The sequence below is a fragment of the Mustelus asterias genome, chromosome 21, assembly GCF_964213995.1.
Source record: "Mustelus asterias chromosome 21, sMusAst1.hap1.1, whole genome shotgun sequence".
Lineage (NCBI taxonomy): Eukaryota > Metazoa > Chordata > Chondrichthyes > Carcharhiniformes > Triakidae > Mustelus > Mustelus asterias.
This window is the reverse complement of record NC_135821.1, coordinates 5,829,672-5,843,291: the sequence shown is the minus strand read 5'-3', so window position 1 is coordinate 5,843,291 and position 13,620 is coordinate 5,829,672. Positions and strand designations below refer to the sequence as shown.

The following is a 13,620-nucleotide window of genomic DNA, read 5'->3' as shown; positions in this document are numbered from 1 at the left end:
TCGGGAGATTGGGCTGTGATTGGGCTGAGATTTTTCACTGACCCCCCCCCCCCCCCCCCTCTCCCCCCCCCCCCCCCCCCCCCCCCCCCTTTCCTCTCTCCTCCACAGTCACACAGTCAACCTCCTGGCCAACTTACCCCTCACGTGCTTGGACGTCCTTCTCACTCCGAAGGTGGAGCCGGGATCCGTGGAATACATGGGAATGAACATGGACACTGTGGAGATCCTGCTGGACTTCATGGACAAGAGATTGGACAGGGTAAGGGGCAAGGCCCACACTTGTTGCCCATCCCTAATTGCCCTTGAATTGAGTGACTGTCCACACCGTCTCAGGGTCAACCACATTGCTGTGGCTCTGGAGTCACATGTAGGCCAGACCGGGTAAGGATGGCAGATTTGTGGGAGGAAACTGGATCACCCGGAGGAATCCCACGGGGAGAAATGGGGCAGCATGGTGGCACAGTGGTTAGCACTGCTGCCTCACAGCGCCAGGGGCCCGGGTACAATTCCAGCCTCGGGTCACTGTCTGTGTGGAATTTGCACGTTCTCCCCGTGTCTGCGTGGGTTTCCTCCGGGTGCTCCGGTTTCCTCTCTCAGTCCAAAGATGTGCTGGTTAAGTTGATTGGCCGTGCTAAATTGCCCCTTAGTGTCAGGAGGATTAGCAGGATAAATAAGGGTTATGGGAATATGGCCTGGGTGGAATTATGTTCAGTACAGGCTTGATGGGCTGAATGGCCTCGTTCTGCACTGTAGGGATTCTATGGATTCTATGATTTCCTTCCCTAAAGGACATTAGTGAACCAGGTGGGTTTTTCCGACAATCGACAGTGGTCATCATTACTGATACTAGTGGGATTTGAACCCATGTCCCTGAGAGGGTTAGCCCATTGTCTCTGGTCCAACAAAATTAACTCTACTCCGCCATCTTTTTTTCTTCTTCATCCGTGGGACATGGGCGTCACTAGCTGGGCCAGCATTTATTGCCCCATCCCTAGTTGTCCGAGGTCAGTTGAGAGTCAACCACATTGCTGTGGCTCTGGAGTCACATGTAGGCCAGACCGGGTAAGGACGGCGGATTTCCTTCTCTAAAGGGACATTGGCGAACCAGATAGGTTTTTCCGACAATCGATGATAGTTGCCATGGTCACCATTTTTCTGCTCCAGTTGTTCGATCGCAACAAGAATTGGGGGGGTGGGGTAGGGACACAGGGATTAGGAGCGAGAGTAGGCCATTCAGCCCTTCGAGCCTGCTACACCATTCTATGTGATCATGGCGGATCTCCATCTCATCCTAACTCCACTTCCCTGCCTTTTCCCCATAGCCCTTTAACCTGTTTTTAATCAAATATTAATCTATCTCTTCCTTAAATCCATTGATTGATTCTGCATTCCCTGCACAGATTCACAACCCTCTGTGAGAAGCAGCCTCTCCTTATCTCTGTCTTGAACCTCCTCCATCTTACTCTACAACTGTGACCTCTTGTCCAAGACGGGGGAACATTTGGTGAACATTTCCTTTATCAATTCCGTTGAGTATTTTATAAACCTCAATCATATCCCCCCTTGTTCTTCCAGCGAGTACAAGCCCAAGCTATTCAACCAAAGGCCCCTTCAAACCTGGAATCAATCCAATAATCTCAGTAATTCTGACAGGGCTGGACAGATCAGACACAGGGATATTGTTTCCTCTGGCTGGTGGGGGGGGGGGGGGAGTGGGGCGGGGGGGTGGTCTAGAACAAGGGGTCACAGTCTCAGGATATCGGGTAGACCATTTAGGACTGGTCTGAGGGGAAATTTCTTCACTCAGGGGGTGGTGAACTTGTAGAATTCTCTACCACAGAAAGCCAAATCGCTGAAGGAAATAGATTTCTAGTCTCTAAAGGCATCAAGGGGCGGCACGGTGGAACAGTGGTTAGCACTGCTGCCTCACAGCACCAGGGACCCGGGTTCGATTCCCTGCTTGGGTCACTGTCTGTGTGGAGTCTGCACGTTCTCCCCGTGTCTGCGTGGGTTTCCTCCGGGTGCTCCGGTTTCCTCCCACAGTCCAAAGATGTGCAGGTTAGGTGGATTGGCCGTGCTAAATTGCCCCTTAGTATCCCGGGATGGCAGGGGGATCAGCAGGCTAAATATGTGGGGTTACAGGGCTAGGGCCTGGGTGGGATTGTTGTCGGTGCAGACTCGATGGGCCGAATGGCCTCTTTTTGCACTGTAGGGATTCTATGGTTTCTGTGAAGGGGAATGGGGAGAGTGCGGGAGAATGGAGATAGAAGATCGGCCATGGTCATGTTGAATGGGGGAGCAGGCTCGATGGGCCGAATGGCCTCCAGCGGCACTGTAGGGGTTCGTTGGTTTCCCTGTGAAGGGGAATGGGGAGAGTGCGGGAGAAAGGGCGGCACGGTGGCACAGTCAGGCACTGTTGCTTCACAGCGCCTGGGACCGAGGTTCAATTCCAGCCTCGGCTCACTGTCTGTGTGGAGTTTGCACATTCTCCCCGTGTCTGCGTGGGTTTCCTCCGGGTGCTCAGGTTTCCTCCTACAGTCCAAAGATGTGTGGGTTAGGTGGATTGACCGTGCTAAATTGTCCCTTTGTGTCAGGGGGACTAGGTCGGGTAAATACATAGGTTTATGGGGATAGGACCTGGGTGGGATTGTGGATGGTGCAGACTCGATGGGCCAAGTGGTCTCCTTCTGCACTGTAGGATTCTATTCTATTCTATATTCTAATGGAGATAGAAGATCGGCCATGATCATGTTGAATGGGGGAGCAGGCTCGATGGGCCGAATGGCCTCCTCCTGCTCCAGTTTTCTATGACCCGGTCAATGAGTGACTCTCCCTCTGTCTAAATTGCAACCCGACCCCCACTCCCTCCTTTATCATAGCCGCAGAAATGAGGGGGGGTGATGACAGAGGGGTTCAGGGGCACGAGATAGCGACAGAGCCATCCGAGGACCCGAGCTTTGTCAGGCAGAGACGGCCTTGCACGTTGACCCCCTCATGCTCGCGGGTTGACCTCTGACCCGAGGCCTCCGCCCAGTTCCTGCTCTGTAACGGGTTACCTGACTTTCTTCCCCACCACCACAGGGTCTGAAGTTGAGAGAATCGCTGACTCCAGTTCTCAACCTCCTGACGGAGAGCTCCCGCTACCACCGAGAGACGCGCAAGTTTCTGCGGGCGAGGGTAAGCGAGCGGCGACGCACACACTTCACAGCAACAACACCCTGCATCTAGGCGGCGCCTCTCTCACACCGCGAAACGGCCTGCGGTGCATGATAGGGAGGGGCTATCAGAGGCTGAGCTCCATGAGAATCATATCAGCCACAATCAAATGGCAGAGCAGACTCCATGGGCCGAAAGGCCTCATTCTGCTCCCTGCAGATGGAACATAACGTTAGCAAATGTGAGGTTATCCACTTTGGAAGAAATAATAGTAAATTGGAATATTATTTAAATGGAGAAAAATTACATCGTGCGACTGTGCAGAGGGACCTGGGGGTCCTTGTGCACGAATCGCAAAAACTCAGTCTGCAGGTGCAGCAGGTGATCAAGAAGGCGAATGGAATGTTGGCCTTTATCGCGAGGGGGATAGAATATAAAAGCAGGGAGGTCTTGCTGCAACTGTACAAGGCACTGGTGAGGCCGCAACTGGAGTACTGTGTGCAGTTTTGGTCCCCTTATTTGCGAAAGGATATATTGGCCTTGGAGGGAGTACAGAGAAGGTTCACCAGGTTGATACCGGAGATGAGGGGTGTAGCTTATGAGGAGAGATTAAACAGATTGGGTCTGTACTCGTTGGAGTTTAGAAGGATGAGGGGTGATCTTATAGAGACATATAAGATAATGAAGGGGCTGGATAGGGTAGAGGTGGAGAGATTCTTTCCACTTAGAAGGGAAACCAGAACTAGAGGGCACAGCCTCAAAATAAGGGGGGGCCGGTTCAGAACAGAGTTGAGGGGGAACTTCTTCTCTCAGAGGGTAGTGAATCTCTGGAATTCTCTGCCCATTGAAGTGGTGGAGGCTTCCTCGTTGAATATGTTTAAATCACGGGTAGATAGTTTTCTGATCGATAAGGGAATTAGGGGATATGGGGAGCAGGCGGGTAAGTGGAACTGATTCGCTTCAGATCAGCCATGATCTTGTTGAATGGCGGGGCAGGCTCGAAGGGCCAAATGGCCTACTCCTGCTCCTATTTCTTATGTTCTTATGTTCTTGTATCTTATGGTGAGGTGAACATAGAACATAGAACAGTACAGCACAGAACAGGCCCTTCAGCCCACGATGTTGTGCCGAGCTTTATCTGAAACCGCAGGGATCAGTGCTTGGTCCTCTGCTCTTTGTGATTTTTATTAATGACTTAGAGGAGGGGGCTGAAGGGTGGATCAGTAAATTTGCTGATGACACCAAGATTGGTGGAGTAGTGGATGAGGTGGAGGGCTGTTGTAGGCTGCAAAGAGACATAGATAGGATGCAAAGCTGGGCTGAAAAATGGCAAATGGAGTTTAACCCTGATAAATGTGAGGTGATTCATTTTGGTAGGACTAATTTAAATGTGGATTACAGGGTCAAAGGTAGGGTTCTGAAGACTGTGGAGGAACAGAGAGATCTTGGGGTCTATATCCACAGATCTCTAAAGGTTGCCACTCAAGTGGATAGAGCTGTGAAGAAGGCCTATCGTGTGTTAGCTTTTATTAACGGGGGGTTGGAGTTTAAGAGCCGTGGGGTTATGCTGCAACTGTACAGGACCTTGGTGAGACCACATTTGGAATATTGTGTGCAGTTCTGGTCACCTCACTATAAGAAGGATGTGGAAGCGCTGGAAAGAGTGCAGAGGAGATTCACCAGGATGCTGCCTGGTTTGGAGGGTAGGTCTTATGAGGAAAGGTTGAGGGAGCTAGGGCTGTTCTCTCTGGAGCGGAGGAGGCTGAGGGGAGACTTAATAGAGGTTTATAAAATGATGAAGGGGATAGATAGAGTGAACGTTCAAATACTATTTCCTCGGGTGGATGGAGCTATTACAAGGGGGCATAACAATAGGGTTCATGGTGGGAGATATAGGAAGGATATCAGAGGTAGGTTCTTTACGCAGAGACTGGTTGGGGTGTGGAATGGACTGCCTGCAGTGATAGTGGAGTCAGACACTTTAGGAACATTTAAGCGGTTATTGGATAGGCACATGGAGCACACCAGGATGATAGGGAGTGGGATAGCTTGATCTTGGTTTCAGATAAAGCTCGGCACAACATCGTGAGCCGAAGGGCCTGTTCTGTGCTGTACTCTTCTATGTTCTATGTTCTAGCCAAGATCAAGCTATCCCACTCCCTATCATCCTGGTGTGCTCCATGTGCCTATCCAATAACCGCTTAAATGTTCCTAAAGTGTCTGACTCCACTATCACTGCAGGCAGTCCATTCCACACCCCAACCACTCTCTGCGTAAAGAACCTACCTCTGATATCCTTCCTATATCTCCCACCATGAACCCTATTGTTATGCCCCCTTGTAATAGCTCCATCCACCCGAGGAAATAGTCTTTGAACGTTCACTCTATCTATTCCCTTCATCATTTTATAAACCTCTATTAAGTCTCCCCTCAACCTCCTCCGCTCCAGAGAGAACAACCCCAGCTCCCTCAACCTTTCCTCATAAGACCTAACCTCCAAACCAGGCAGCATCCTGGTAAATCTCCTCTGCACTCTTTCCAGCGCTTCCACACCCTTCTTATAGTGAGGTGACCAGAACTGCTCACAATATTCCAAATGTGGTCTCACCAAGGTCCTGTACAGTTGCAGCATAACCCCACGGCTCTTAAACTCCAACCCCCTGTTAATAAAAGCTAACACACGATAGGCCTTCTTCACAGCTCTATCCACTTGAGTGGCAACCTTTAGAGATCTGTGGATATAGACCCCAAGATCTCTCTGTTCCTCCACAGTCTTCAGAACCCTACCTTTGACCCTGTAATCCACATTTAAATTAGTCCTACCAAAATGAATCACCTCACATTTATCAGGGTTAAACTCCATTTGCCATTTTTCAGCCCAGCTTTGCATCCTATCTATGTCTCTTTGCAGCCTACAACGTGGGGGGGGGGGTTAATGGGGCAGGCGGCCCACCTTTGGATCGAAGGGGGATGAGGTTTTCCCAAAGTGATTCAAGGAGAGGGTTAGGATTCGGGAGAGAATTCCAGAGCTTGGGCTCCAGGCTGCTGAAGGCGCGGCCAATGATAAAAAAAATTGGGGAATTGCAAGAGGCCAGATTTGGAGGAACGCAGATATCTCGGAGGGGAGGGTGAGGGTGGGGTTGGGGGAGATTCCGAAGAGCGGGAAGGCAGGGGATTTGAACAGGTTTGAAATTTAAAATTGAGGCTTTTCTGGAGCCAATTTTGCTTTTTAATTGACTCACGGGATGTGGGTGTCGCTGTTTGGGGAACATTTATTGCCCGTCCCGAATTATCCCTTGAACTGAGTGTCTCACTCGGCCATTTCAGAGGGCAGTTGTGAGTCAACCACATTGCTGTGGCTCTGGAGTCACGTGTAGGCCAGACCAGATTGGGATGGCAGAGTTCCTTCCCTAAAGGAACATTAGTTTAGTTTATTTATCATTAGTGTCACAAGTCGGCTTACATTAACACTGCAATGAAGTTACTGTGAAAATCCCCTAGTCGCCACATTCCGGCGCCTGTTTGGGTACACTGAGGGAGAATTTAGCACGGCCAATCCACCTAACCCACACGTCATTCAGACGGTGGGAGGAAACCGGAAAACCCGGAGGAAACCCACGCAGACACGGGGAGAATGTGCAGACTCCACACCGACAGTGACCTGAGCCGGGAATCGAACCCAGGTCTCTGGTGCTGTGAGGCAGCAGTGCTAACCACTGTGCCACCCTGCCACATTTGTGTCCACAGATTCCTGAAAGTGGGAGGGCATGCTAGTAGGTTGGTGAAAAAGGCATATGGCACACTTGCCTTTATCAATCGAAGTATAGATTACAAAAGCAGGGAAGTCATGTTGGAGTTGTATAGAACTTTGGTGAGGCCACAGCTGGAGCACTGGGTGCAGTTCTGGTCACCACATTATAGGAAGGATGTGATTGCACTGGAGGGGGTGCAGAGGAGATTCACCAGGATGCTGCCTGGGACAGAGCATTTCAGTTATGAAGAGAGGTTGGATAGGCTTGGGTTGTTTTCTCTGGAGCAGAGAAGACTAAAGAGTGACCTGATTGAGGGGTACAGGATTATGAGGGGCATAGACAGGGTGGATAGGGAGCAGCTGTTCCCCTTAGTTGAAGGGTCCGTCATGAGGTGACATAGGCTCAAGGTGAGGGGTCGGAGGTTTAGGGTGGATGTGAGGGAAAACTTTCTTACCCAGAGGGTGGTGAGGGTCTGGAATGCGCTGCCTGGGAGGGTGGTGGAGGCGGGATGCCTCACATCCTTTAAAAAGTACCTGGATGAGCACTTGGTACCTCATAACATTCAGGGCTATGGGCCAAGTGCGATGAGGTGGCGTTTCTAATGTGTCGGTGCAGACTCGATGGGCTGAAGGGCCTCTTCTACACTGTATGATTCGTGAACCAGATGGGGTTTTTCCCGACAATGGCTCCATGGCCATCGTTAGACTTTTAATTCCAGATTTTTATTGAATTCAAATCTCACCATCTGCCGTGGGTGGGATTCGAACCCGGGGCCCCAGAGCATTACCCTGGATTACTAGTCCAGTGACAATACCCACTGCGCCACCTCCTCCCCAGTGGGAGGTCCCCAGTCGAAGCAGCTGTTGCAGGTTAGGACGCGGGGGACGGTGCTTTGGATAAACAATGGCGGAGGCTGGAGATATCGGCCTGATCTGATTTATCTTCTCTGAACCCCTCCTGCCCGCACCCCCCCTTCCGCCCGCCAGGTCTTGCCCCCCCTGCGTGATGTGAAGAATCGCCCTGAAGTGGGGGACATGCTGCGGAACAAGCTTGTGCGCCTGATGACACACGTCGACACGGATGTGAAGCACTGCGCTGCCGAGTTCCTCTTCGTCCTGTGCAAGGAGAACGGTGAGTAACCATGGAGATGGCGGGGAGGGGTGGGGGAAGGTGTGGGGGCGGACGGGGGAGGGAGGGGGACAAAGCACCCCACCCTCCCCCTCATCCCTCCAACGTGGGAGGTTTGCCACTTGCATCGAGAGTACACTTGGGTTGAGTTTCACAATGCAGATATTGGCCATTCGGCCCATTTGGTCCCTGCTGGTTTTCATGACCTCAATGGGTTCGGGTCCACAGGTCGTGGGTTCGAGGCTTGGACCTGGCGTTACAGGGCGACATTCCCAGCGCAGTAGTGAGGGAGTGTGCTGCACCCTCGCAGTAGTGAGGGAGTACCACACTCTCAGAGGCACTGTCTATCAATGAGATGCCAATGGCTCCCGCTGCCCTGTCCGGAGGGTGTAAACTATCCCACAGCCACTCTCTCAGTGAAGAGCAGGGGAGTTCTCCCCGGCGACCTGGAGCCAATGTTAATCCCTCCACCAACATGGCCGAGCTAGACGATCAAACAGCTGTCCTGGGATCTTGCTGTGTGCAAATTGGCTGCCATGTTCCCAGTGACTGCGTTTGCAAAGGACCTCATTGGCAGTAAGGTCACACGCACTGCTGCTCCCTAACCAGACCCTAGGAGGAGCCGCAGAGCAGCTTTGATGGGGCAGTATGAAGAGGGGTAACAGTCTCGGGGGTATCAGTGGGGACAGGATAGGGGGGGTGGGGGCAAACGGAGGTGTGGGTGGTAGATAGACTGAGTGATGGATAATATGCCCTCTATCTCTCTATCTTTGCTCCCCTCTATCCCCATCCCTCTCTCTCTCTCTCTCTTTCTGATCCCTCCATCTCTGTCCCCCTCTCTATCCTCTCTTCCCCTTATTTCTCTCCTACTCCCTTACATCTGTGTCTCCCCCCTCCCCCTCCCTTCTCTCTCTCTCTTTTCTCTCTCTACCTCTCATCCTCCCTTTCTCTTCCTGTCCCTCCTGTTTACTCTTCTCCTTCTCTCTCTCTCTCCCTCCCCCTCACTCCCTCTCCAACTCCCTCTCTCTCCTGGCCTCCCCCCACCCTGCTCTCCCTCTTTATAACTGTCCCCTCTGTTTACTCTGCGCCTCTCTCTCTCTTTCTCCCTCTCCCTCCCTCTCTCACACCTTCTCAATCCTCCTCTTTCCCTCCCTCCCTCCCACCCACTCCTACTCCCCTCCCTCTCTCCCCTTTACCCCTCTCTCCCCTCTCTCTATCTCTTAATCCCCCTTTCTCCTTCGCTCCTTCCCTCCCTCTCTCTCCCTCTCCTCGCTCTCTATCTCTTTTACCTCGCTCACCCTCTCTCTGTCTCTCCATCCCCCTCTCTCTCTCGGTCTCTCTCTCTCTTTCTCTCTCTTTCTTGGTCTCTCTTTCTCAGTCTCTCTTTCTGTCTCTCTTTCTTGGTGTTTCTCTCTCTCTCTCTCTCTTAGTGTCTCTCTCTCTCTCTCTGTCTCTCTCTGTCTGTCTCTCCCTCTCGATCTTGCTCTCTCTCTCTCTCTCTCAGTCTCTCTCTCTCTCTTTCTCGGTCTCTCTCGCTTTCTCTCTCTCTCTCTCTCGGTATCTCTCTCTCTCTGTCTCTCTCTGTCTGTCTCTCCCTCTCGATCTTGCTCTCTCTCTCTCTCTCAGTCTCTCTCTCTCCCTCTCTCTCTCGGTCTCTCTCGCTTTCTCTCTCTCTCTCTCTCTCTCTCGGTGTCTCTCTCTCTCGCTCGGTGTCTCTCTCTCTCTGTCTGTCTCTCCCTCTCGATCTTGCTCTCTCTCTCTCTCTCTCAGTCTCTCTCTCTCTCTCTCTCTTTCTCGGTCTCTCTCTCTCTCCCTCTCTCTCTCGGTCTCTCTCGCTTTCTCTCTCTCTCTCTCTCTCGGTCTCTCTCTCTCTCTGTCTCTCTCTGTCTGTCTCTCCCTCTCGATCATGCTCTCTCTCTCTCTCTCTCTCTCTCTCAGTCTCTCTCTCTCCCTCTCTCTCTCGGTCTCTCTCGCTTTCTCTCTCTCTCTCTCTCTCGGTGTCTCTCTCTCTCGCTCGGTGTCTCTCTCTGTCTGTCTCTCCCTCTCGATCTTGCTCTCTCTCTCTCTCTCAGTCTCTCTCTCTCTCTCTTTCTCGGTCTCTCTCTCTCTCTCTTTCTCGGTCTCTCTCTCGCTCTCGGTCTCTCTCTCTCTCTTTCTCGGTCTCTCTCTCTCTGTCTCTCTCTCTCTCAGTCTCTCTCTCGGTCTCTCTCTCTCTCTCTTTCTCGGTCTCTGTCTCACTCCATTTCTCCTTCCTGCAGTATCCCGCTTTGTGAAGTATACCGGATACGGGAATGCTGCCGGACTGTTGGCCGCTCGGGGACTCCTGGGAGGAGGGAGGGGAGATGGAAAGTATTCCGAGGAGGAGGACACGGACACTGAGGAATACAAAGAGGCGAAGCCAAAGTAAGCAAAGTGCAGGCGGCGAGACTGGGGCCACTGCGAGTGCGCACAGAGGGAGGGGAGGGGGATGTGTCTGTCTCTTTAACGATGCAGTGTTAACCACCCCCTCCCCCCGCAGTATAAACCCGGTGACAGGACGAGTGGAAGAGAAACTTCCCAACCCCATGGAGGGGATGACAGATGAACAGAAGGAATATGAAGCCATGAAACTCGTCAGCATGTTTGACAAACTGTCCCGGTGAGTTCAACAGCGACGCTTCACCCAGAACCAGTGATCCGCAACAGCGTACCCCACCCCGACCCCTCACCCCCGACCCCCCACTCCCGACACCTCATCCCCAGCCCCTGATCCCTGACCCCACTCCCAACTCTTCACCCCCGAGCCCTCACCCCACTGCCGATCCCTCACCCCCAACCCCCGACCTCTCACCCCCGACCCCTCACCCCCGACCCCCCACTCCCGACACCTCACCCCCAGCCCCTGATCCCTGACCCCACTGCTGACCCCTCATCCGTAACCCCTCACCCTCAACCCCTGAACCAACTCCCAACCCCTCACCCCCGACCCCGCATCTCACTGCTGACCCCTCCCCCACTCCCGACCCCTAACCCTCACCCCAGCCCCTCCCCCATTCCTGACACCCTGCCCCAACCCCTCCCCTCACCCCCAATCCCTCACCCCAACCTCTCACCCCACTCCTGACTCCTCACCCCTGTCCCCTCACCCAACTCCTGACACCTAACCCTCATTTCCGACCCCTCACTCCCGACCCCTAAACCCCATTTACGACCCCTCACCCCACCCCCAACTTCTCACCCTGACCCCTCACCCCTACTCCCGACCCCTAACCCCCACTCCTGACCCCTCACCCCCACCCCTGACCCCTCACCCTCGACCCCTCACACCCACTCCCGACCCCTCACCACCTTTCCTAACCACTTTTCCTTTTCCCGACCAGATGGTGCTCTATGGCAGGGTGTGCAGTGGGGATGGGCTTTGGCGGGGGGAGGGGGGGGGGGGTGGTGGGGGCTGCGGTGTGGGGGGAGGGGAGGGAGTGGGTGGGGGGGGTGGTTTGAGGGAGTGCAGTGGTGGGGAGGGAGTGGGTGGAGGGGATGGGGAGAGCAGTAGGGGGTTGCGGACGGCAGGAGAAAATGTGGAAACTGAGACTGTGTCCCATTGGGAAACGGGATGAATTTTAATGGAAGCAAAGCGATTAGATGGGGTTGAGGTACAGATCCGCGATGATCCAATCGAGGAGCAGGTTGAAGCGGGCCGAAGGGCCTCCTCCTGTTCCCGCCTCCCTAACAAACTCTGATTTCTACCCACTGACAGGGAACAAATAATCCAGCCAATGGGAGTGGGCTGCGACGGAAAGTTGATGCCATTGGATGAAACAATGCAACAAATGGCGGAACAGATTTCGCTGCCCTCAGATTCGGATATGGAGTTGGATTGAGGGGATGTGAGAAGTGTAAATACTGGGTGGAGGTGGGCCGCGGCGAGCTGCCAACGATGGACCCACGGGTTTGCGGCATTGAGACATTCGTTATAAACTGTGAAGAGAATTCCTTGAAGGGTAAAGATGCACCTTTGAAGAGGAAGGAATCCTCAGTGGAAGGGGCAGGAATCGTGAGCGATGCGTAAACCTAGATTTAGGATCTTTGTCTAATCTCTGCTTTGTGGGCCCTTCCCAAACACGGGATCATTTCTCCAGGGTAGCTATCATTGGTCAAGACCAGGGGTCAGGTGTCAGGAGCAAGCTTACCTTGTAGGCAGTCAATCCTCTAGCTTTGGTCTACATTTGTCTCTCTAAAGCCTCCAATCTTTAACTTTATTTATTAGTGTCACGAGTCAGGCTTACATTAACACTGCAATGAAGTTACTGTGAAAATCCCCTCGTCGCCACACTCCCGTCCGGGTACACTGAGGGAGAATTTAGCACGGCCAATGCACCCTAACCAGCACGTCTTTGGGACTGTGGGGAGGAAACCAGAGCACCCAGGCCCTATCCCCTTAACCCCATGCATTTACTCTAGCTAATCCCCCTGACACAAAGGGACAACTTAGCACGGCCAATCCATCTAACACGCACATCTCTGGACTGTGGGAGGAAACCGGAGCACCTGGAGGAAACCCACGCAGACACGGGGAGAACGTGCAGACTCCGCACAGACAGTGACCCGAGGCCGGGAATTGAACCCGGGTCCCTGTCGCTGTGAGGCAACAGTGCTAACCACTGTGCCACCGTGCCACCCCTTCTTTGGTGTCTTGGCGGGGGGAGGAGGAGGGGGGGGAAGCTGGGGGAGGGGTGGGTGGCTCTGTGGGTGTGGAGTGGGGGAAAGTGTAGCACAGTTAAAGCCACAGGAGGATTGTGCTTGGTGTAAAATGGGTACGCAAGACACTTTGAGCGTGATACACTTTCCCGCAAAGATTAATTTCACCCTCCTCGCCCCTACCATCTCCTCTTTTTAAGACAATCCTTAAAACCTGACTCTTTGACCAAGCTCTCATTCACTTGTCCCAATAAATCCTCGTGTGGAATTCCAGTTCACACTCCTTGAGATTGTTCCTTTCCTGACCCTTCTCCCCAACCTGCGCGCTGCCATTCGGCCCATCGAGTCTGCATCAACAACAATCCCACCCAGGCCCTATTCCCGTAACACTAATTTACCCTAGCTAATCCCCTGACACTAAGGGGCAATTTATCATGGCCGATCCACCTAACCCGCACATCTTTGGACCGTGGGAGGAACCCGGAGCACCCAGAGGAAACCCACCTTCCGATGTATTTGCTACCCCAAAGGCGAACACCATTAAATGCCTCAAGACAAAGGGGTTTTTGTTTAAAAGAAAACTATTTTGCCTCCCCCCACCAACCCGCACCAGAGAGTTGTGGATGTTGAAGCGTTGATACCTTGAAGACAGAGGGTGACAGGTTTTGCTGAGGAACTGAATTAATGATTGGGGGAGAGTGTGGAAGATCGAGTTGAGGGAGAAGATTGTCCATAATTTTGACGAAAGGTGCAGCAGATTTGAAGGGCTGGATTGTTGACTCCAATCCCTACTTCTTACATCCTTGTGATCTTTCTGAAGATCTCTGGACAGGCACAGCAGCACTGCTGCCTCCCAGCGCCAGGGACCCGGGTTCAATTCTCAACTTGGGTCACTGTCTGTGCAGAGTCT

At 52.9% G+C, this 13,620-nt stretch overlaps 1 protein-coding gene across 2 annotated transcripts in view; it reads left to right on the top strand.

Moving 5' to 3' along the window:
- Positions 1–12,685, top strand: part of LOC144509055 (chaperone Ric-8A-like) — a 46,399-nt gene extending 33,714 nt beyond the window's left edge. For both annotated transcript variants that reach the window (XM_078237353.1, XM_078237352.1), the window contains 6 exons: positions 109–259; positions 3,082–3,177; positions 7,895–8,039; positions 10,295–10,439; positions 10,555–10,674; positions 11,770–12,685. In XM_078237353.1, coding sequence (XP_078093479.1) covers positions 109–259; positions 3,082–3,177; positions 7,895–8,039; positions 10,295–10,439; positions 10,555–10,674; positions 11,770–11,893 — 781 coding nt within the window. In that variant the 3' untranslated portion in view covers positions 11,894–12,685. The remainder of the gene's footprint in view (positions 1–108; positions 260–3,081; positions 3,178–7,894; positions 8,040–10,294; positions 10,440–10,554; positions 10,675–11,769) is intronic.
- The last annotated feature ends 935 nt before the right edge of the window (positions 12,686–13,620 follow it).